At 37.4% G+C, this 23,826-nt stretch overlaps 1 protein-coding gene and 1 long non-coding RNA gene across 15 annotated transcripts in view; one reads left to right on the forward strand and one right to left on the reverse strand.

Annotated features, from left to right (window-relative positions):
* PDE4D (phosphodiesterase 4D) overlaps nt 1-23,826 on the reverse strand; it is a 1,509,235-nt gene that overhangs the window by 752,663 nt on the left and 732,746 nt on the right. The window contains exon 1 of one of the 14 annotated variants that reach the window (XM_021076874.1): nt 2,058-2,789. The exons of the other annotated variants lie outside the window; for them this stretch is intronic. Within the exon in view, the coding sequence (XP_020932533.1) occupies nt 2,058-2,323 (266 nt within the window). The 5' untranslated portion in view covers nt 2,324-2,789. Of the gene's footprint in view, nt 1-2,057; nt 2,790-23,826 lie in introns of those variants that run through there. 14 annotated transcript variants of the gene reach the window in all.
* LOC110257278 lies at nt 3,231-4,254 on the forward strand. The gene is made up of 2 exons (XR_002339685.1): nt 3,231-3,357; nt 3,642-4,254. It is a non-coding gene; the product is annotated as an uncharacterized LOC110257278 (long non-coding RNA).

A 23,826-nucleotide genomic window follows, 5' to 3' on the forward strand; every position in this document is an offset into this window, starting at 1 on the left:
ATCAAAGTCTTGGGGCTTGTTGAACCGATAAGGAAAATGTGAGGTACTCTTTTCCAGTTTCCTTGCCTGATGCTTTCTGTCCATGAGGGATATTGTTTCCCCTTAGCGGATACCATGATTTTTCTTTTTCATCTCCATTGCTCCCTTGATGCCTCCCTTGTCTGGTGGAGACCTGATATCCCACAATGAAATATCGGCAGAAATCGGGCTCTTGGAGTTTCTCCAAACAGCATCAGAAAAGGAAGTGCCAGAAATTTCAGAAGAAAGCCTGTTTTCATGAGATTTCCTGCCTTCCTTACATCTCAACATGTCCAAAGAGTTCCGATAACCTTCAGTTGAACTCTAGGTTGCTTCACTCAGAAATCAAGTGTCTGAGTTGAGGCTTAGCCATTCAGCAACAGGTTCGATTTTGGAACTAAAATAAAAAAAAAACAACAACCCTAAGGGACGTTGCATATCCAAATCCTGGGCCTCTCTGAGCCCAAGCCAGCTTTCCTGCTCTGGCACCTGGTGCTATCCCTCCCCCTCAGAGCATCTCCCAGTGTTCCTCCACGCCTTTCATTCACTGCTTATCTCTGACAAGTTTTCTCAACCTTATCTTCCTCAGAGAGAAGTCATCCTTTGTCCATCCCTTCAAGACTGAAAAATTCCATGTTTGCCTTACCCCTCTTACAAACATTGTATCTAATTAACCTTAGACACTCCAGTTTGGTAAAATCTTGGAGAAAAGAAAAGCACTTCCCTAATCAGAGATTTAGCTATTTAAAAATGACAATTCTAAGGTCAGACATTTCTTTGGGTGGGACAACCTTTTTATTTCCTTTGTCTTCTATTTTCATCTATGACATGGATGCTTTCCTGGGTAGGGCCATGCTGCTTAAGTTTAGATTTTGACTCTATTTCTTGCTGCTGCTTTCCTAGAAGTCTTGATTCCGGGTTTTTTGAGGGTTTTTTTTTTTTTTTTTTTTTTTTTGGTTCTGTTTTGTTTTGTTTTTACCATTCCTGGCATACTCTATCGTGTTCTATGGAAAAGCTGTGTAAAAATCATTCACTCAGATTCTCAACATTATTTCTGTTACACCCGTTTTCTTCATCATAATTAATATTCATTTTACCAAAACTTGGAGGTAGTGTACAGAACCTACTACTGCCTAAAATTAACCAACTCTTTATCACAGACCCCTCTTTCTCTGCCCATAACCGAGAATTGCCTCTTCTCTGGCAGAAACACCACAATAAGCTCATCCAATGCTTTATTTTAATAGTTGTTCTCAGGAGAGCATGAAAATGCTAAGAATCTTCTAGAAAACCATCTGGCACCATATGCATAAAACAAATTCACTTATTATATAGAAGGTAAAAACTTCATAAAGAAAATTAAAATACTAACAAAACATTCAAAGAATTCAAGAACAGAGCAGTATTACCAAGTACCAGGCTACAACTTTCTGCACAGCATTCCTAAACCCTTTTTTCTCTCCAATGAGATTACAAATTACACGTTGAAATTACAAATATTAAAGTCAGTAATTAGAAGGAGTTTTACCAGGACACACCATTTGACTTATACACACAAACACACACACATACACATACACACACCCTCCATACACATCTCTGTTTAATTGGGGATCAGGCAGAAAAGAGAACAAACTATGATCTTCCTCCTCGCCTTTCTGGTCCTTTCTTTCCTAGGCTGTGGCAGGACCTGGCAGGGGTATTAGCTTAAGAAATCAAAGAAACGCCACCACGTCGGTATGGGAGTAAAACTGCATTCTTATTTGACATCTGGAATCCAGTTTTCTTGTAGGAACTTGCAATAGGAATTGAACTTTGAGAACCACCCACCTCAAGGGCTCCTATTACCAATCTCAAGGATTCCTGCCCTGACTTGGACATCTGAGGGATTCATTAAGGTAGATTTCTGCTGATAAATCACAGGTGAGCAGCGAAGCTGGTCCTCCCTTCCCTCCCCACCCTTAAAGCGAAAGGCGGGAGGAGCAAAAATCTCCCAGAGGGAACTGGCCACCATTTCTGATATTCCGTGCAAACCTTACCACGTATGTGCCACAGTGAAACGCCGCTGTTTGGGGATGTTGCTGCTAAGAAGCATCCTGCGCAGGAGCCTGGGGGAATTTCTCGGAGAAATCACCGGTGAGAGCTTGGGAGAAACCGATTTCCTTGCAGTCTTGGACTTCTCCTGCTGCAACAGGTTTTCCCGCAAGGATTTCACAAGATCCTCGTTCAGCCAGGGGTTTGGACAGTGCGGATTATCCACTTCAGGGACTGTTAAGGTGTCCGGGCTTGTCGTCTGCTGAGCCATTTTCCCCGGTCAACTTTGTATTTGGCGACGATCCAGGGCAACGTGGTTCCCTGGCCTCTTTCCAGTGATTGCCTCGCTCGGCGTCGGAGAAATGTCCGGAGAAGGAGATCGGATCCAGCAGCTGCTAGTTCATTCGGTCGCTGCCTCAGTCTCTCGGCGGAGATGGGGCTGGGAGTAGACCAGGAGAGCGCACTCCTCAGCGGAAGCCTCCTGAACGTCACCCCCCCTCTCTGCCGATTCCTTGCCAAAGATCACTGCCGAGCTCTCATGGCAGAGGAACATGGAGGGAAGCCACTGCGCGCGAGGCTTTTGTCAGCGCTGCAAAGCAGCCTGTTAAACTATTGGAACTAATGCGCCGCAGCTGCTCCAGTGACTTCTGCTTATGTACATAAAAAGTCCTGGGGGGAGGGCTTAACCATCAGATGCCTGCTGCCGGTTGTTTGGCTAGTCTTTCCATTTGCTTATTCCTGAATCCAAAGGAAAGAAAAACTTTGAACTTGACCTTCCTCTCCCGCAAGGTCTATTTATCTCCCTTCGGTCCGCGTTCATAAAAGAAATTGCTAGTGCTTTGGTTTTTATAAGGGAAGAACAAACACACTAGCAAGACGAGGAGAAATATATCCCTGTTTGCTGGGCTCAGTCTGATGCACCTTATAAGACAAATCCCAAGAGAATAAAATGGACTCTTTCTTTCCTTCTCCCTCTCTTTCTCTCTAGTTAGAAACCAAACAAAAGGTTTCAAAATACTGCATATGCAACGCATTACAGGTTGCCTTTATGTTGCATAGCCTTGCTAATGAAGGCCCTTACAAAGTGGAACACAGTTATATCCACAAATGGTATTTATCTCCTTGCATTTAAAATGACCCTCCAGAGGAACAGATTATTTTCATGAGGCAATTTTAAATGATTTTAAAGTTTCAGTTATTGCTTATGGTATGTGTGTATATATATATATACACACACACACAATTTAATTATAAAAAAATAAATCTAGCTTTTCATAGTTATTACTTAACTGTTTTAAACATAAGGTTTCCCTTGTTTTTTTTTTTTTTTTTTTTTTTGTCTTTTTGCTATTTCTTGGGCCGCTCCCTCGGCATATGGAGATTCCCAGGCTAGGGGTCGAATCGGAGCTGCAGCCACCGGTCTACACCAGAGCCACAGCAACACTGGATCCGAGCTGCGTCTGCGACCTACACCACAGCTCACGGCAACGCCGGATCGTTAACCCACCAAGCAAGGGCAGGGACCGAACCCGCAACCTCATGGTTCCTAGTCGGATTCGTTAACCACTGCGCCAGACGGGAACTCCAAGGTTTCCCTTGTGATCAGAATAGCTTCAACAGACTTACTCAATGGAGGTTTAAAATGAAAGAGAAGAAATTATTTCCTGCATATTTATTTATTTATTTTTCCTCTTTAGGGCCACACCTGCAGCATATGAAAGTTCCTGGGCTAGGGGACAAATGTGAGCTCTAGCTGCGGTGTACACCACAGCCATGGCAACACCGGACCCAAGAAACATCTGCAGCTTATCTACGTTGCATCTTTTGGCAATGCTGCTGCATCCCTTAAACCACTGATCTAGGCCAGGAATCCAACCCACATCCTCAGAGAGAGACAATGTCAGATCAGGTCCTTAACCCACTGAGCCACCATGGAAACTCCTATTTCTTGCCTATTTAGTTTGCTACTGGAAAAAAATCAAATATTACAACAATTCAAGCAAGTAGGTGATGTTTAATCTCATTATATAGACACCGGTAGTACAAACATTAGAACTGGATTTGAAAGGGAATCCAAACCTTTGATTATAGAAGTCCCCAGCAGTCTAGTGATGCTACAGACAATTCAGGATTGAAATCAAATCACATTTTTCAGCATCTAAAAAAATATATACATATATAATTTTTTAATTACAATTTTTTTAAAAAATATATATATAATTTTTTAAACCCAATAACTTAAGAAGGAGTTAGAAAATGCATCCGATAAAATGAAGAGTAGAATAGTCTGATTTAATTATTTTTTTGGTTTCGATGATTACTATTAATTCTGAAAGTTCTTCCTATCTTCTTCCCTTCTTGTTCCACCTTAAGTTTTAACTCCTTGCCATTAAAATGTCACAGAAAAGGATACTCTGATATTCTGTTCACAGAAGCATGGGGTGTTCCTTTAATTATCGAATGATACACAGATACCATGACAATCAGAAAATCTGTTAGGCAAATATTCAAATTTAAAAAAAAATCAGGGTGTGATTATTCTTATTCCTAAAGAGTTTTCACTAGCACAAAAGTTTTATCACTGTGCAACATTAAGAGGCAAAGTCCCTCAGTTTACAATATGTATTATTATATTATACATGTAATATATATATATATTATACATACATAAATGTAATGATTAAAATGAGTAGCTGATTTCTGTAAAATGGGCTGGGGACTGACAATTACATTAGGTGTTGTGCAAAACAGGTAGGCAGTGCTTACCCTCAAAGAGTTCATAACTCGATGGAAAGGACCAGACTATGCTCAGAAAACAAAACAAAACAAAAAAAACACCAAATGACCTAAAAAATGAGATTAATAGGTGCAGAAAAATACAATGAGAATGGGATGCGTAAGTGAAGAGGGGATACTGAGCTGGAGTAAAGCTTGAAGAGGGTGAAGAGCAAAAATTTATAGAAAGGAAGTTAAGAAGTGCATTCTAGGATGAGGAATTAAGCAACTCTAATAAAGAGGAAGTAGGTGTGTTTTGTTCAAAAAGGAAAAAAAAAACAGTCATAGATATAAAACCTGTTTGGGTTTGCAGAAATAAATTCAGATAGCAGGATAAAGTGAGGAAAAAAAAAAACAGTAGGCAGCAAACTGACATAACAACAACAACAACAAAAATAAATACATGAATAGAAAACTTTCCCACTTGCTGAGACTTAGTTTCATTCAACAAACACTTGAGGGCATTTAGTTGTACTCTAGGATATTTAAAGACTAGCTCTGTGCTGTCCTGCCCTCTAGGAGGTTATAATTGAGTAAAGGTTATAATTGAGTCATTGACCTAATAAAGTATAGCCCAAGTACCCAGAGGAGAGCCTGGAAGCTGGAGATACTTAAATGTCTAATTCTAAGTAGGGAAAAATGATTTTCAGTGACTGAAAAAAGGAATTGATATTAGTGAGAATGATATGGGATCTATATTGGGAAATGCATTGAGTTCAGAGGATTCTAGATTCCAGTTCTTGCTTTTGATGGCTTTCACTTAAGAGGGTTAAAATTTACAAGCTCACCTTCTCCTATTTGTCATGTCATGTGGCTACTCAGAGATGGGGCACTTTGTTGATGATCGCAGCTAAGCTTAAATAGAAGATATAAAACTATTCTGTTAAAAAATTCATTGAGAGTTGTGGTTAAACATGGACTAGCACAGGGCAAAGGCATTCTGCAAATCACCTATTGCTTGGTGCATGTTAAAGGATTCCATTGTAGAAGCAGAACTGGCTACCTCTAGGCAGGTCCCCATATCCTCTCATTATTTGTTCAATTTCCTGACATCTACAATTACCCTCCTGAATTCCCCCATGATTTATGGCATGCATGCTCCTTTTTGAAAATAAAATTTTGTTTTGAGTTTTTTTTTGCCACCTCCTTGAAATAACTTGAAAAGCCCTGCAGTGTTACAAAATCATGCTTGAAAATAACTGCCTTAGGGAGCATGAATTGTAAAGCTCTGAAGATAACCAAGTAGAGGAGGTTTGGATAAATTGGAAATTCTCTTTATAATAATGCAGAGGGTCGGGGGAACTCTCCCAACAGGGGCACCGTTTGCTTTCCTTTTTCTGTTTTTTAAAAAAATCTTTTTAAAACCAGCTGCCAGAAACTTTTCTGAAAAACACAGTACTGTAAATGACAGCCAAATAAGGCCTTACATTTTAACGAATGGAAATTTGAAAGTGGGTGAAATGTTTTGATAAAAGCACCCACGCCTAGAACAGCAGATAACACCTCTTAACTTAATAGAAGTTTTCCAAGATACTTTGTTGTGAATTTTCAAAATTTATTTTTTTAGATTCTTTGGAATCCTTGGAAAGTTTCAATTAATTATTCATAAGAAGCAAAACAAATAAGAAATAAGATTGGCACAAGTTCTGGGATGAAGACTAGGAAGAGTGCCCTTGCCTAGGTAAGAACAAGGAAGGCTGGATTTCCCACACTGAAAAGAAGCAATGGTGCGGCTAAATGGATAAATTTAAATGATTTACACTTAACTATGGAATGCATTGTATGTTTCTCCCAACTATGGTTTAATTAGGTAAATAGTGTATTAAAATGAGACTTCTCTTTAAATTGTCCACAGGATGTGGTCCATGGAAATAATTTGATAGTGGGAGGGATTATGTTGTCTAGCAGGTAAGAGAGTATGTGTGGCAGCCAAAAGCATGTTTTGAACCCCAGCTATGACACTTGCTAGCTGTGTACTTTACTTGTCTATGGCTTAGTTCCTCATCTGTGAAATACAATGATAATGATAGCTATTGCACAAGAATGCTGCAAAGATTAAATGTGTTAATAACCATGATACACCATGTATGAAGAGTGCCTGGTACAGCGTAAACAGCCAGTAAATGAAACCTGCCACTAGCTGATGCATGGAACTTAAAGAAATTTACACTTAATAGATACCAAAGATGTACCGGGCATTTTGCATTTTATGTCATTTAATTATTGCAATAACTCTTAAGGTGTTATTTTATTAACATTATTTTTACTGAAGAGGGCATAAGGAGGTAAAATAACTTTACCCAACATCATCTGGTTCAATACTGCAGAACAGAAATTTGTCTGGGAAGCGTCAGGACTTATTACTTCAACTCTATGTCAAAACCATCCCCAAACGAAATCTGACCCAATATTTAGATATTGCTATGGAAAACAGTAGAAATCTGAGTGATCTGAGCTCTTGGTCTAGTTAATACTAAATTCTGTCCTTGGCTCCACTCAGGGACATATATGGTGATAACCTGTGAAGCCTGCCAAGCCATGAAATTCTTACAAAGGTATGATATTCAAGTGAGGGCAGCTTGCAGTGGAATTCCTGAGTGTTCCGTTCATCTATAATGCTTGTACTCCTTTGATATGAAGCTGTTTTCTTGTGACTCCATGGTAGTTTTCCACTTTACCAAATAATATACTATGTGATTATTTTATTTTATATTTTCATTATGACTATTTTTATTGAGAATTTATATTATTATAACTTCTGACAATAAAATTATATTATCATCATATCTCAAATCACATCTGAACATTGTAGAACTGGGCCTTCAAATCATCATCGCTGAACATTTATTAGGTACTGGGCTGGCTGGCAGAGATAAAAACAGTAAAATATCTCAAAACTATTTGAAAGTAGAAGATATATACACAACCCCTTCAACAGAGAAAATGAATGATAAATACCAAATTAATAATAGAAATGGTCAGTGCCTCAAGGATTTGGAGGAGTAACTAATATATATCTAGACTAGCGGAATGTAACTCAAAGAAGAAGCAGGACTTAAGCCTTGAAAGAAAGTACTTGGGGAAGAATAATATATTTTAGAAGGTAGGTAGTCTAGGAAAGGTGAGAGATGCTGGGTTTCAAAATTTATGGAAAAATCAATAAAATGCATGTATTTTGCATATAGCTAGCTGATATACAGAGAATACTAATTTAGTGGTAATATGTATTATAACTTGGAGTAGGATGATTCTAAAGACTATTTTCACAGTTCTGTTTCAATATAAATCTGTAGCAATGGAAAGAAAGGGGCTAATTACACAAGAATTAGAAGGATTTATTCATTGGCTATACATGAGCTATTCGGGTCAATATGGGAGTCAAAAAGATTAGACATTTCTTAACTTAATCAATTATATGTTTCATCTAAATAAGTATGGTTCACCTAATTAATCATTAAAAGGTTGTTAATGTAATAAAAAGTACCTATGGTTTATTAAACAAAAGAAGTACACCTGCTTAATTTATATTAGAGCTACATTTTGAGCATACAAAGTGTTCTTCCAAGCTCAATTTGTTTTAATAAAAGGATTAAATGGGTTTTGTTGCTAGATTAAATCTAGGTACATGGTTTTTTTCCCTCCTAGATTAAAGCTAAATGTTAGGGATCCATCTATTGAAATAGCAAGGCAACATTTAATTTTTTTTTTTTTTTTTTTTGTCCTTTTGCCATTTTTGGGCCGCTCCTGCGGCATATGGAGGTTCCCAGGCTAGGGGTCTAATTGGAGCTGTAGCCACTGGGCTACACCAGAGCCACAGCAACACGGTATCCAAGCCGCGTCTGAGACCTACACCACAGCTCATGGCAATGCCGGATCCTTAACCCACTGAGCAAGGCCAGGGACCGAACCCACAACGTCATGGTTCCTAGTCGGATTCGTTAACCACTGCGCCACGACAGGAACTCCTAATTTGAAATAAAAGTTACCATTTTATAAGGCACAAATACCGGCAACATTAACGTAGCATGTTTATTTTGTTTCTGAGGAAAAAACCCTGCAATACAATTTAGGTAAGACTCTTTTGCTTTCTCCTGATACAGTCACTTTAAAGACCTTCCAATACTAGGGGACAATTCCTCTTGATTACAATGCTAAAATGAAACACTAGAATGCTTGAAGTATTAATCAAACTTCAATAAAGACAACATGTTTTGATGGCTTTTAAAATGTTAACATCATATCTGATACTTCTGGGTCTTCTTTCAGTGGGAAGAATAGTGAAGCCATTTGCCTTCAACTTGTAGACCAGAAATCTTTTATATCCCACTACATCTATAGTGGATTGTCCCCTAGCATAATGGATGAATGAACAAACACTAGATTCAAGTGCAAAACCAAATGCCCCAAGCATAAACACTTTGCATCATTACTTAATATGTTCATCACAATTGCTATAATAAAGCAGGTACTACTACCTTCATTTTAAAGTTGAGGAAACAGAGGCACCAAAATAAAATAACTTCCTTAAGAAGTTAAATAAGTTCCTCAGTCATATACCCCCACCAGGTAAAAGAGTTGGGATTTTAAAGCACATAGTCCACATCTCAAGCCCATGCATATAACCATGCAGTGGTTACATGTATTAATTAAACTGCATTAGTTAAATTAATTAAAACATTAATTTAATGTACTAATTAATTAAAATAATTAAAGTTAATGCAGTTTAATTAAAAATAAAACAAGCAAATTAATAAAGATACTCTTAGCAAAATGAATTCACGTAACTTGATATGTGCAAATCTAATCTCTACAAAATATCTGTTACAGCAGTTTTTGAAGTGAAAATATTTTCAAACCCCAATTAAGGCCCATTAATAATGGTATTTTGAAGCTCTGACATATATTTCTTCAAAACCAAAAGATCTCCAAACTCTCCCGAATTATTCATTGTATTACAAACAATGGACATTGAATGTACAAAAGAATTTGAGTAGACCTCCAGTCTTCTGCTGTTTTTGTCCACATAATAGACATGTTAGTGAACAAAATACAACATGTACCCCGATCTCAGAGGAATATAACACAATAGTGATCTATTCAAAACTTGACACCAAGCAACACATTTCCTCATTTCTCTTTTTCGGTCTCTGTACCCATCCCCACTGGCCCCAGGAAGGGATTTTTAAAGTCTTTCTCTAATGGACATAATTAAAAAGCCTCCCTCTGACCCTGACACATAACATCTGTTTCAGTCATTCTGTTTTTTAGATATGGTTTTAGGAGACAAAAATAGTGTATTTCACTGAAAGTCCATTAATTCAGAGGTTTATAATTGTAGCTGGCAATTTGTTCTTTAAAGTTTAACATATTTAGACAATGATCCTTCATAAGCAAATTGTGTTTTTAAGGATGACATTTTTCATACCTAACTGTAAAGAATCTTCTGAGACCTAGTCATTCATCTGGGGTGCTTAACAAAGGATAGGGAGTGGGATGGCCTGGGAGTTTGGGGTTAGTGGATGCAAACTATTCCATTTAGAATGGATAAGCAATGAGGTCCTCCTCTACAACACAGGGGACTATATCCAATCACTTGTGATACAACATGATAGAAGACAATGCGGGAAAACAAATATGTGCGTATGTATGACTGGGTCACTTTGCTGTACAACAGAAATTGACAGAACATTGTAAGTCAACTCTAAGAAACATTTTTTAAAAATTAAAACAAAAAGGTATCATAGAAAATGGACTTTTTGTTCCCAGTTCTGTAATCAGTTAGCTAAGTCACCTTAAACTAGTTCATTCATGTTCACTGGAACTCAGTTGTCTAATTAAAAGTTCTATAACTTTACTAGTATTTTATAACTAAAAAAGAAAGGAAGGAAGAAAAGAAGAAAGATGGTGTCTTCAATAGCAAGTCTCAAGTGGTTTAAGAAAAGCCATTATCAAGTGTATCTGGGGCAACAAGATCTCTTCTATTTGCATTTAATGATAGTATGTTCCACAGATTTTTTTTTTCCTTTTTTTCAGGGCTGCACACGAAGCATATAGAGGTTCCCAGGCTAGGGGTTGAGTAGGAGCTGGCCTATACCACAGCCACAGCAACACAGAAACCGAGCCAGGTCTGCAACCTACACCATAGCTCATGGCAACACCAGATCCATAACCCACTGAGCAAGGAGTGGGATTGAACTTGATCCTCACAGATACTAGTCAGATTTGTTTTTGCTGAGCCACGATGGGAACTCTGACACAGATGATGTTTTAAAGGAGAAATGGAAAAGATAAATTTAGTATTTTAGACATTGATGATGGAAAATAAGAGTGTGTAGCACCAACCAGGTACCTTACTAAAGCTTTTATGGCCCTGAAACTTGATAAGATTCCTTCCCTAACTAGGTAAAAAATTTGTTCTGACATCTGAGTCACAGCTTGGGAGACAGAGTGGGAGAGCAATGCTTAAGTTAATTTAGTATTTGGAATCAAAGCATTGTTTTACTTCTAAAATAGTGAAACTACAGAGAGAGGTATATTCATTGTTACATAACGTAAGATTTTCTAAAACTTCAGGGCTTAACTCACATTTTAAGCAATAAGAAAAATTTCTACATGCAGATTTCACAAAGCGTATCCCACCAAAGGTGGCTAGTTCAGGACAATTTTAATGATCTGCATGGGGAAAAAAGCATTTTGTGATACATACACATATATACACACACAAGCACAAATCTATAGGGCTGAACTGAATAATTAAACATGTATCCAGGTTACAATAAGATCTTTAGTTTTTTTAATATGCTAATGGTTTTATGAAAGCAGATTTGCTTGGCTCTGAGTCTATCTGCATCTTCCAGCATGTCCAGGAACACTTACCTGGTCTTACCACAAACATCTTCTTGAATATAGCTGATGTGTAATATGAACCTTCCATTGCTTTCGATATGCTGCTTTTTTTTTTCTACTGAACTGCAGTCAAACAGAATGCTTCCAACAGAACCATGAGTATTCCAACCAGCTGCCCTGGTACCATCCTCTACTAGACTCAAGGTAATTGTTCAACTCCTGCTCTGAGGCTTATTCTGCCCTCCTCTTCAATAGTGTATCTTCCCTTAGGTCCAAAGAAGGACTGATTTCAATGGCACTATTGATGAGATGATGTGCAAAGGCCTCTGAAGGCTACATGACTGCTTTTCAAACTTTAATGTACCTAAGAATCACCTGGAGACCATGGCAAAATACATATTGTCATTCCGTAGGTTTGGGGTGTGGGGCTTGAGAGTTTGAATTTCCAAAGCTCCCAGCTGATGTCAATGCTGGTTCATGGATGACTCCATAAGTAGGTAGCTACTAGATTAAGTAGAGCTTCCTGGCTATTGAAGTCTAGCAAACAAAGGCAATTAACTTGTACACAGGTGGTGTCATTTTAAATTTATAGTCAGACATTTGCGTAGTGCTTAAATATATTGCTGATATTTTAATAAATAATGACATTTAAAAATAACTCTCATAACCATTTTTTTTTAAATGAACACATGCATTCTAAAAGATTTGATTCTAAAAGCAAATTTTGCTATATTAGATCTGCACTTTAAGATGAAGCAAAAAAGACTTAAGTTGAAAAACAAATCCTTTTGCAAGTGTAGTGGAATTCTTTTTCTGTTGATATATTATTCATTGAAATTAAAAGGCAAGACTTATTTAAGACTAATAGACTCTTTCCAGCATGTAATTTATTTAATCTAAAAGTATTTATTTGGACAAATACTATGGCTAGCTTCTATAAATATAAGGATGCTGATCTTTGTATATCTGGGGACACGAGATTCATTCTTTGCTGTGTTCACAGTTAGCTAGGACTTTGTGCAGTTTACTGTATATGAAGCAACATCAAGAACACTCCTCATCAAGATTAACTACCATGATATTGATCTATTATCTAAAAAGTTAATCAAGAAAGTATTTGTGCTTCCACCATAGTGAATCTACATATAGCTGTGTAAGCAGATATGTGCTCTTCTTTCTGGTGCTTTCAGTGAAGTTATTCTGATCTTGAAGTCCTCAAATAATTGCTTAATTATGTTCACAAATCTGATTTTTTCCAAAATAATTATTTTTAGTCCTAATAAAATATGTTACACTAATATAAAAACATACATTCTAGCTAATCTAATAGCCGTCATTTATATTCTAGAATTACATATGCATTGCATAAAGCAGCCGGTAATTATTTAACTGGTTACAAACGAAAAATATTAAATGAAAAGAAATCCTCTTGTTGCACCCATGATGAATACACTTCAGTCTCAGCAGCAGTTGCTTCTTGATCCTTGTACTTTTTGACTAAAAATAAAAAATTCACAACCTAAAAATTGAGAATTATGTTTTATTTAGTGGACATACAGAGGACGTAAGCCTGGGAGACAGCCTCTCAGAGGAACTGTTCCAAAGACATAAGGGAAGAGTCGGGATATATAGGAATTTTTGTAAAACAAAAACAAACAAAAAACCCAAGTAACTGGAAACGTCAAAATATTACAGTTAACTAAAGAAAAATCAGCCACCTCAAGTTAATGAATTTAGCACTTTTCTTTGTATGGGAAGATGTAAGAGCCTGGGATCCTTGAAATCATTCCTTTGTCATTCACCTCAACTATCTAGGGCTTGATGGCTAGAACATCCTTTGTTTACTGCTATTGCAGGAGACATTCTTATCTACATACTTTAAATGCCTAGAATATAGTAAGTGCTCAGCAGACACTTGTTAAAGGAAGGAAACAATGGTATCTACAGTTTGTTTTAGTATCTTCCTTTGTGTGCTTTTAGATAGTTAACAGGCTAAAAGGACAGCATGCCCAAACATTTTATACTGATCTACAAGATAAAAGTTTGCAATGCTTTAGAAACCCTATTGCTAGGCATACTTTCAATTTTATAAATGTATTACTTTTATTTTTTTGTTTGTTTTTTATTTATTTTTAATTTTTTTATTACTCAAATGAATTTATCACATCTGTACTCGTTAATGATCATAACAATCCAATTTCACAGGATTTCCATCTCACAACCCAAATTATCCAGATCATACATAATCTAATCTCACTGTAAAATTTTAAAAGTGACCCAGCTATACTTATAGATCATCATCCCCAAACTTGGACTCCCCCCCCAGGTAACCATGTTATCAGCTGTGTTTGCCTTTCTGGACCTCTGCTGTTCATTACAGTAGCCACTAGCCAAATGTGGCTATTCAATTTTTTTTTTTTTTGTCTTTTTGCCATTTCCTTGGGCTGCTCCCGCGGCTTATGGAGGTTCCCAGGCTAGGGGTCTAATCAGAGCTGTAGCTGCCAGCCTACGCCAGAGCCACAGCAATGCAGGATCCGAGCCGCGTCTGCGACCTACACCACAGCTCACGGCAACGCCGGATCCTTAACCCACTGAGCAAGGCCAGGGATCGAACCCGCAACCTCATGGTTCCTAGGCACATTCATTAACCACTGAGCCACGACGGGAACTCCCTATTCAGTTCTTGAAATGTGGCTAATGCCACTGAGAAACTGATTTTTATTTTTACTTATTTTTATTAATGTAAATTTACATAACTTTCTGTGCCTAGTGGTGACCATACTGGACAGCAAAATTCTAGAACTCCATGTGATTTCATGAATAATTATGTGCCTATAGAAACTTATATTAATGCTCTTGTTGAGGCTTTTTAAAAGCATGGTCTCATACTTAATGACCATTCTTATTATTTAGCAACTTGCTTTCTTCATCCAACAAAATTCTCCCTTGTTATTTTTAGCTGATGCATAGTATTCCAGAGTATAGCTATTTCTCAGTTCAAGTAGCCTTTTTCCTATGGATGGACATTCAGGTGTCCAGTTGCTCACTATTAGACATAAGGCACAGGCTTGCAAACTCTTCATTGAGCACACATTTCAAGACATTAAAAAAAAATAGATACGTGGAAGGAGGATTGTTAAATGACAAGACATAAGCATTTTTCATTTTAATAGAAACTGCCAAATTGTTCTTCAAAGTGGCTGATTCAATTTACACTCCCATAGACAGTGTTTGAGATTGCAACATTTATTCCTGAAACAGCCTGATGTTGCCATCAATTTCCCTGCCCTAGCTGGCAAAGCCTTTTATTCCCCCCTCAAGAATATCTTCTATTTTTTATTATGGAAGAAATTAAGAAGGGCATCAATGGTTACCATTAAAATTCACAGAAGTGGGGAGATATATTTCACTTTTCGTCCAAGTCAATGGTCAATTTTAGCTTTTTAACCATTTTAGTTGACCAAGCATTTCCCACTAGTGTCTCTAATATGACAATATCTGCACATTATAGAAGGCTTTCTCAAAAGAAAAACATTAACTTTCTTTTGCAGTAATGTTCTGGCACTATTCAGTAAAATATGTTTTAAATTGCTTTTCCTATAATAAAGATAAATTGTGCTGAGCATTTATTCTTCTTGTCTAGTCCTTCTTTTACACATCGGTGTAGAATTTTTCATTGTCTGGCCAGGATTCTATTGCTATTTTGTGGAATTGTTTCCTTGAGCAAAATTAATGGTCTACATAAAAATTGAATTCATGAGGTTCCTGGATCCTAGCCTGGCAGTAGTGTTGCTGCAGCATTCTTAGATAGTTTTGTGTGATTGAATGAGCACTTGATCAGGAGTCTAGTCCTGGCTCTTCAACTACTGGTCTGAGGGTCTGAGGCAAGCTCCCACTCTCTGTCTCAGTTTCTATATCTGAAAATAATGATGATGGAAGAGATGACCACAGAGGTCCCTTTCATTGGTAAAATTCACTGCTCCATAGATTAGATCACCATAGAAGTTCCTGTCATGGCTCAGCAGTTAACAAACCCAACTAGTATCCATGGAGATGCAGGTTTTGATACCTGGCCTTACTCAGTGGTTAAGGATCTGGCATTGCTATGAGCTGTAGTGTAGGTCACAGATGTGGCTCAGATCTGGTGCTACTGTAGCTGTGACATAGGCTGTCAGCTACAGCTCCAATTCCATCCCTAGTCTGGGAATCTCCATATGCCATGGGTGCAACCCTAAAAAGACAAAAAAAAAAAAAAAAAAGAGTAGGTCACTATAAATATTGTTTATAAAGACTGGGTAGTATTTGAACAAAAAGAAAGTAGCCATCAGGAATGGTTTCATGCAAAATCAGTTCACAGTCATTAACATATGAAGTCAAGGACATAAGCTTTGCAAGAGCACCTACTGTTTAAACTCTTCTACCACTGGGATGGTCAACTCATTGCCATTCTATTCATTCTTTAATGGTAAGGGCCATCTACTTGGGGAAGATTTAGGAATAACAGAGAGACAGAGGCACTGGAAACTTGCAGAAGTACTTTAGGGTCTTATATTCAAAAGATGGTACAGACAAAGGTTTCCAAAAATTAGAGACTGATAACTTTCATGCTAATCCCTGGGAAACACGTGAATAAATTATTTAAGCAATTTGTTGTGAACCTTCTGCAGGTAGTAACATACAGGAGTCAAATCAGATGATTTAGAATTCCTATCATGTCCTTTTCAGAGAAGGTGACCATCTTAATAGGTCAGTGAATGAATGCCTAAGTGGTGTTTTATCTGGTTTTCCTGAAGATATGTGACAAGATCTTTTAGAACATACTTGTAGGTACAACGGAACAAAATGGGCTGGATTGATGGGTAAGAGTTAGACCTGTCCCCAAAAGGTGTGGACTAACAGAATCCACATCATTCTGAAGACCAGCCATTGCCATCATATGCAGAGTCATAAGCATTTTAAGATGCAAACTCTGAGATACATACTTCATGTTTATCAAATCTGACTCATAGAAAGCTGGAAGGCTGGCTAAAGTGGTAGATTAGCAGTTTCTTAAACCAGATTGATCATTGCAATTTTCTAGGAAAGACATTAACACAGAAGTCAGAACCCAAACCCGCAACTACTGTATCAGGACAATGAGAAGTGCAGTGAGGTCCAGGAAACCTTCTCTAGTGATTCTGACGATAAGTCAGGTTTGAAAACCACCTTCCTAGAAGAAAAAAATCAAACCTCAAGAATAAATATTTTTCAAAAGTAATTTTTTTAAAAAAGAAAAGGAAAAACAAACTCTTCACAGGGTGGAACAGCAGATCAAAGTTAACAACATTAAAATCAATTTGGTTAAATGTAAAATCTTATAGCTCAAGTAGAAATATCAACAGCAGTTCAAATTTATGGCTATTAGATCACTACAAACACCTTAGAGATTCAACAGAAATCACTAATGTTAGGAAAGCTGCCTTTGAAGAAGCTTATGTAGAATGCAATAGTCAGGGGAACTGTCTGGGAGGATAGTCACAAATTCTTGTCTAAGCAGTAAAAACTCACTATGCTCCCACAACACTGGGAAATTGCTGTCAGTGTTGGGGACCACTTTTTAACAAATCTTTACTTTTTAAATGAAATACATCCTAAATTTACATAAAGTAGAAAGGTCATTAGTGTCTATTTTGATTTTTAAATGTATATTTATATATATAACATATATATAAGAACATATATAGCAAACACCCAGATCAAAATATAGAATATGCTGTTCTCAGGTAATAATTCTCCCCCAGAGGTAAACTCTACTTTGACCTCTCTCATTATGAATTTGTTTTGCCTGTTCTTGAACTTCATATAAATGGAAACCAATGGTAAACAACATTTTACATCTGTATTCCTTCATTCAACATAATTACTGGGAGATTTATTTTTGCTATTGTCTGTAAAAGCATTTTTTTTCTTTTTCATTACTTTGATGTATTCCGCTGTTTGAATATGTTGTAATTCATTTATCCATTTTACCGTTGATGGACATTTAGACTGTTTCCAGTTTGGGCTATTACAAATAAAGTTGGTATAAACATTCTTGCTCATAAATTTTATCAGACATTAGCACTCTTTTTGTTGGATAGATGCCCAGGGGTGGGTGGATGTAGCATAGGTACATGTATGTTTCCTTTTGTAGATACTGCCAAGCGGTTCTCTGAAGTGATCTTTCCAACCTAAACTCCAACCAGCTCTGTGTGAGATAAATACTCTATAGTCTTGTCCATGCTTGATATTTTCAGACTTTTCAATGTTAGCCATTCTGGTGAAGGTGTAGTAGTATCATATTGTGGAATCAATTACATTTTGCTAGTGGCTTGTGATGTCAACTACCTTTTCATAGGAGTTTTGGCAGTGGTGTTATAAATGTTTAACAACCAGCTTTCTGGGGAAAATTATACATATAAAGTTTATTATAAATTTTACTATATAAAATATGTGTACACACAATTTACAAATGATAAAAAATGCACAGTAGTCTTTAAATTTCATAAATTCCATAAAGCTAGCTTATTCTCACAGACTGCATTCATTGGTTTTTCCTGAACTCTTGTATATGTGGCCAAACTAAGGTTGCAGTTGAAAAAAAGGAGTATAGTTCCTACATGACTATTTGTTGATATTTTGATTTACATTACCAAGACAAAAGTGAAGCAACAAAGATGTATGTTGGAATTCCACTCATTTGTCAATGACTAGGGTAATTTCTTTGCTCTATAACATTTAAAAAATTCTAAATGTATATATATATGTGACTGTGTCACTTTGCTGCACAATAGAAATTGACAGAACCCTGTAAAACAACTGCAATGGAAAAAATAAAAATCATTAATAAAAAAAATTTTAGAAGAGGGAGTTCCTGTTGTGGCTCAGTGGTTACGAACCTGACTAGCATCCATGAGAACATGAGTTCAATCCGTGGTCTTTCTTAGTGGGTTAAAAATGTGGCATTGCCATGAGCTGTGTTATAGTTTGCAGATATGGTTGGGATCTGGCATTGCTATGGCTGTGGCATAGGCCAGCAGCTGCAGCTCTAATTTGACCCCTAGCCTGGGAACTTCCATATGCTCCAAGCGCAACCCTAAAAAGGAAAAATAAATAAATAAATAAATCTAGGAGAATGTTTCCTCAATTTTTTGTGCTCTTTATAATGTAATGCCTATAGAAGCTCAACTTTAACTTGTGTTGTTAACATTGTCTCCATCACTCAAGTCTAGACAATTAACAAAACAAATAATCCCCAATTTGTACCATTTACTTATCTCCATGATATGAATACTCCCCCCACCATCTATTTCAAGCAACCAACATGTCACTGCTGAACACTGAGTTGGGAAGAGAAGCTTCCCAACAGTAGCTTAGTCAACAGACTCTATAGTGATCCCACCATACAGATTCAATAGACAAAGAGACTCAAGAACCTAGACAATAGCAAAAATGTAGTAAAATAGAAAGGGATGAGTTTTGAGTATGTCCTTGCAAGATGTTTGGTCCTTTCCAAAAATACCTAAAAGACATTTGGTCCACATAAAAAGGTCTTTGATAATTGGTTCTGTCCAAAATATTCAGAAGACATTTGGTGCACAAGACATTTGGTCCACATGAAGAGGTCCTCAATATATGCAGAAACATTTTGTCCTGTCCCAAATATCCATAAGATATTTGATTCATGCCGAAAGATCCTTGACATTTGGTCCTATCCAAAAAACCATTTGGTATGGACCAAATATGCTCATGGACATTTAGATATCTGGAGCATCCTTTCCACCAAAGTACTATAATTTACGTATTCACTTAAGAAATAGCGACTTATAGACAATTTTCTTCTAACAATCCTTGAGAAATTTGTGACATTGTGGGAATTTAGAGATATGTAGGAATTAAAACGAAGGATAAATGACAATGAAATTTAAAACCAATTTGTAATAGCATGTGTGATGACTCAACATCTCTTTTTGGTTCTGTGGGTTTATATTTGCCAATTTCACCCCCAAACAAGGCTTCTAATACTTTGGGACTTTCCCTACTCATTTTTTCCTTCCTTTCCCAACTTTCCTTTGATACATGGCCTCTTCCAAACTATGTAACACCTAGTTGGCGGTAAAAATGTGTTAATGCATTATGCATCCAAAGTAATATAATTCTTGTTAACTAGGAGCTTTTGGAAAAAAGGTCCAAACCTATTCAGAAACTGTCATGAGAATCTCTGGTCTCATTACAGAGGCCTGGAGAGGTCTCATTACAGGCTCTGGAGAGGGCCTAATTTTTAACTACCTTTCTGACTAGAGAGTGGTAGTTCTCAGCCTTAGTTGCATATAAGGATCACCTAGAGAGTTTTACTAATTTCAGTGTCCAGGCCATGCCACAACCCAAATAAATAAGGATCTCTGGGAGGTGGGGCCCAGCATCAGCGATGTGCCAAAGCTCCTTAGGTGATTCCGATGTTCAACCAAGTTTGAGAGTAACCCCAGGTTGAAAAATATTGGTGTAAAACAGCACCTGTGTTTATAAGTTAAGGCCATTCATTCTAATCTGTCCTGAGTAAAAGTGAACATTTGTGTTCTACTTGCGTGAAGAAGCACTGTCTATTGATCAAAGACACGTTAGAGCATCCTTTTCATTCCTGGCTACATAGTCTTAGCTGTCCTCCCATGTCTTCCCTCTCTTAAGTCTTCCTTGGTCAGTCAAGCTCCCATACTAAACTCCAACTCTCTTGTGATCTTTTAAAGATTCACTTTATATATAAAGGAAGATATCAGTTTCTGATGATATGGGAACAGGATGCAATTCAGATATGCTTATTTACAAAACACAATTTGATAGGTGATTGAACTTAATTGACCCAGGAACAATTTAAAAAGTGACATTCCATATGATAAGGCAAAAAGAGCCAGGCAACTTGCCTGAGCTCACAAAAAAAAGCTAACCTGGGATTTAAAACAGGACTTATCTGCAGGAGAGATAAGTGACAGCAAATGGGGAAGGGAACAGGATTTCCCTCCCACAAGTCCTAACTATCCAGGAGAACAAGGAAATACATTTCTGTGATTTCCAGAAGCAACTTCCAAAAAAAAAAAAGGAAAAAGGATTGTTCTTTTTAACACTTACAGTTGTAAATCAAAGTCCTCAGGCTCTTGGATTAAGAACAAAAGATCAAAGTCAGAGCCAAAGGATACTCTAAATGTGCAAACAGAGACTCAAAATCCTCTCAGTTCTCTCTTCTCTCTGACTGAAAGCAAAGTAGAGTGCACTGGAAAGAGAAAAATCTTAGTCCTCAGCAGAGGGATTTAATGAAGGGCATGGCATGAAACAGGTTGAAACATGCATTTTAAAAATCTGTATAGTAGTAAACCAAATGTCACCTGTTTTCATTTCTTAAGCTAATTAATCTCAATATTCAAAAACATTATTTTTTCTAGTACCAAATTAACGTCTTAAACTAAGCCTACTTTAAAATGGACACATTTTGGAAAATCCTATAAACCACAAGGACATTCCAGTCGCAAACACCAGTATGGTATTTACAGTTTGCGATACCATGTACAAACATATTAGTTTCTAACTTGATCCTTAATCTTGCATTTCAAATGCTCAATCATATAAGAATACCTGTGGTTCAGGGAATGGAATGATTGCTTATAATTCCCAGTTTTGAGTATGTTTAGTTTTCATTTGTGACTTCAAGCAAATTTCAGCTACTAAAAGGCTCATTGGAAGAGTATTCCTAATTTTCCTTCATTCATTGATTCATTCACTCATTCATTCATCAGACATTTGTTGAGCACCTACTACGTTTCAGGTCTGTATAATGTATAAATGCTACAAGGTCATTAGGAGTGGATCCTTGACCTTTTCTGGTACTCAGAAGGGCATCTGATTGCTTATGTTTCAGCCAAGGATGGTGAGTTACTGAAATGCCCTTTTACTTTCTTGATGTTATTTAAGAGGATACGGACGAGGAGGGGCTGCTGTTGTTCATATTCAGTAGACAGACAGGTGGCTATTTTAAGAGCCACACTTAAACAAAATAGTTTGTGGTAGCCATTATGCGAAAGATGTCAACGTAACTAACTTCTGCATGTGTTTACTTTTTAAATTTTGATATGGGCTTTCCTAGGACACTTTTTTTTTTTTTTAAGCTAAATGATATCATGCATTTGACGAAGGATTGTGCCATTTTTTTGCAGCTTCTACTCTAACATTCTGCTCTGTGGAGTAAAGAGTGCGGTTTGCTTGTGATGCAACGCCTGTATTTGTTGCCAATGGCAACGACTGTTTTCTTGATTAGGTTTCATGTGGTTGGTCAGGTTATGTCATGAGAATTGTATTAAGAAGAAGAATGATGGGTTTGTTGAGTGCCAGCTCAATGCAGTGAGAATGGTGGGGAGTGGGGGTGGGAGCTGGCACTGTTCCTTTTGGCAGAAGATCAGAAATACAGACTCCTGGGCGCTCGACACGAGCCTTTCCGCATCAACTGGTTTCCCTCTCCTCAGCTTTGGCATGGATTTTCTAGCCTCTGGAAAAGTGCCTACATGGGTCCAGAGAGCACCATCAATCAATTCTGCAGCTCTCCACATTTCTGTATCTTCAAGAAACCTTGAACTGCAACCACCCTCTTCTCTGAGAATGCGTCACTGAGAATGATTTAAATCAACTATAATTTTCAACAGATTCCGCACTCGGATTTGGAAAGATAAGGTGGTTATTGAATTGAATTATAACAAATTCAGGCCACAGTCCAATTGCTTCGAGCTCTTCTCCTCCTGCTGTGGGTTAACAAGTGTTTCCAAAGCCATGGGGCATTGAGAATCCTGAAGCCGCTAATTAACAGTGCTGATCCATATCACATGAGGGGTTCCAGGCAGCTGTAAAACCTCAGCTTCCTCAGGCTATCAGAATGATGATGGAGCACTTGGAATTGTGTTTTGACATTCAGCTCCCTGCCTGTGGCAGAAAATAACCTTCTTAGTAAAGACTTTAGGCCAGGGTAGTACTCTGGGCATAAAAAAGTCTCATTGCCATGACTATGAAAAAGTAAATGAACATTTCCTCATGTTCAGACTGTGACTCACAACAGACCTGTTAATGGACAAAGGAGGCCTGAGGCATTCCCTTGACACGCGGTCCAACCAAATGAGAAATACAGGATTGGTGAGATGTTGAGTTGCATAGCTTTGATCGGTTATTTTCCAAAGCCTAGGTAACAGAGTTTCCAACGCCCTTTTTCAAATTTTTCTATTTTCTACCTATTTAAAGCTTTCATCAAGAGAAACAGAGGCCCAGTCTCCTACATCTAACATGTGAAGAAGCAAAAGCAATAACAAAAAGCTTGCCATTTTTCCAAAAACCTTGGACAAGTTGAGATGAACCTGTTTCATCTCAAATAGATCTGAGTATCATAAGTTATATGCTTGATTAATAAAACAGTCTGTCACACTGACAAAGAAAATTCTTATCTTTTGTCTCCGGCCTATAATACATCCTCCATAACGTTATCAAAAATGTCTTTCTAAAACATGTCATTCTAGAACTTGAATAACCTTGCTATTTTTTCCCATTTTATTTTAGATAATATATACATCTCTGATGCTTCTTAAACCAAGGATATTAGTACCAGGTGCACATCTTTTTTTTTTTTTTTTTTTTTTTTTTTTTTGTCTTTTTAGGGCTGCACTCAAGGCATATGGAGGTTCCCAGGCTAGGGGTCAAATTAGAGCTGTGGCTGCTGATCTACACCACAGCCACAGCAACACTGGATCCAAGCCAAATCTCAGCTCATGGAAACGTCGGATCTTTAACCCACTGAGCAAGACCAAGGATTGAACCTGAACTAGTATCCTCGTGGATTCCTAGTCAGATTCGTTTCCACTGAGCCATGATGGGAACTCCCAGGCTCACATCTTTTTGCAGCTTCATCTAAGGGTACCAGAGAGTGTATTGTGTGCAGGTACTTCAGGGCTGTAGCTAGAGAAATTCAGTGCCAGACACACCATGTCCTTTCCTGTCTATTAGCTCCACATATTCGGTTACTTGCTGATTTTTGTTTTAAAGGTGTGGCTTCAGTATTACTTACTTCTCTTTTCATATCTTATATCACTTCTATTCACTCATTTATCACCC

Source organism: Sus scrofa, chromosome 16 (genome assembly GCF_000003025.6).
Source record: "Sus scrofa isolate TJ Tabasco breed Duroc chromosome 16, Sscrofa11.1, whole genome shotgun sequence".
NCBI lineage: Eukaryota > Metazoa > Chordata > Mammalia > Artiodactyla > Suidae > Sus > Sus scrofa.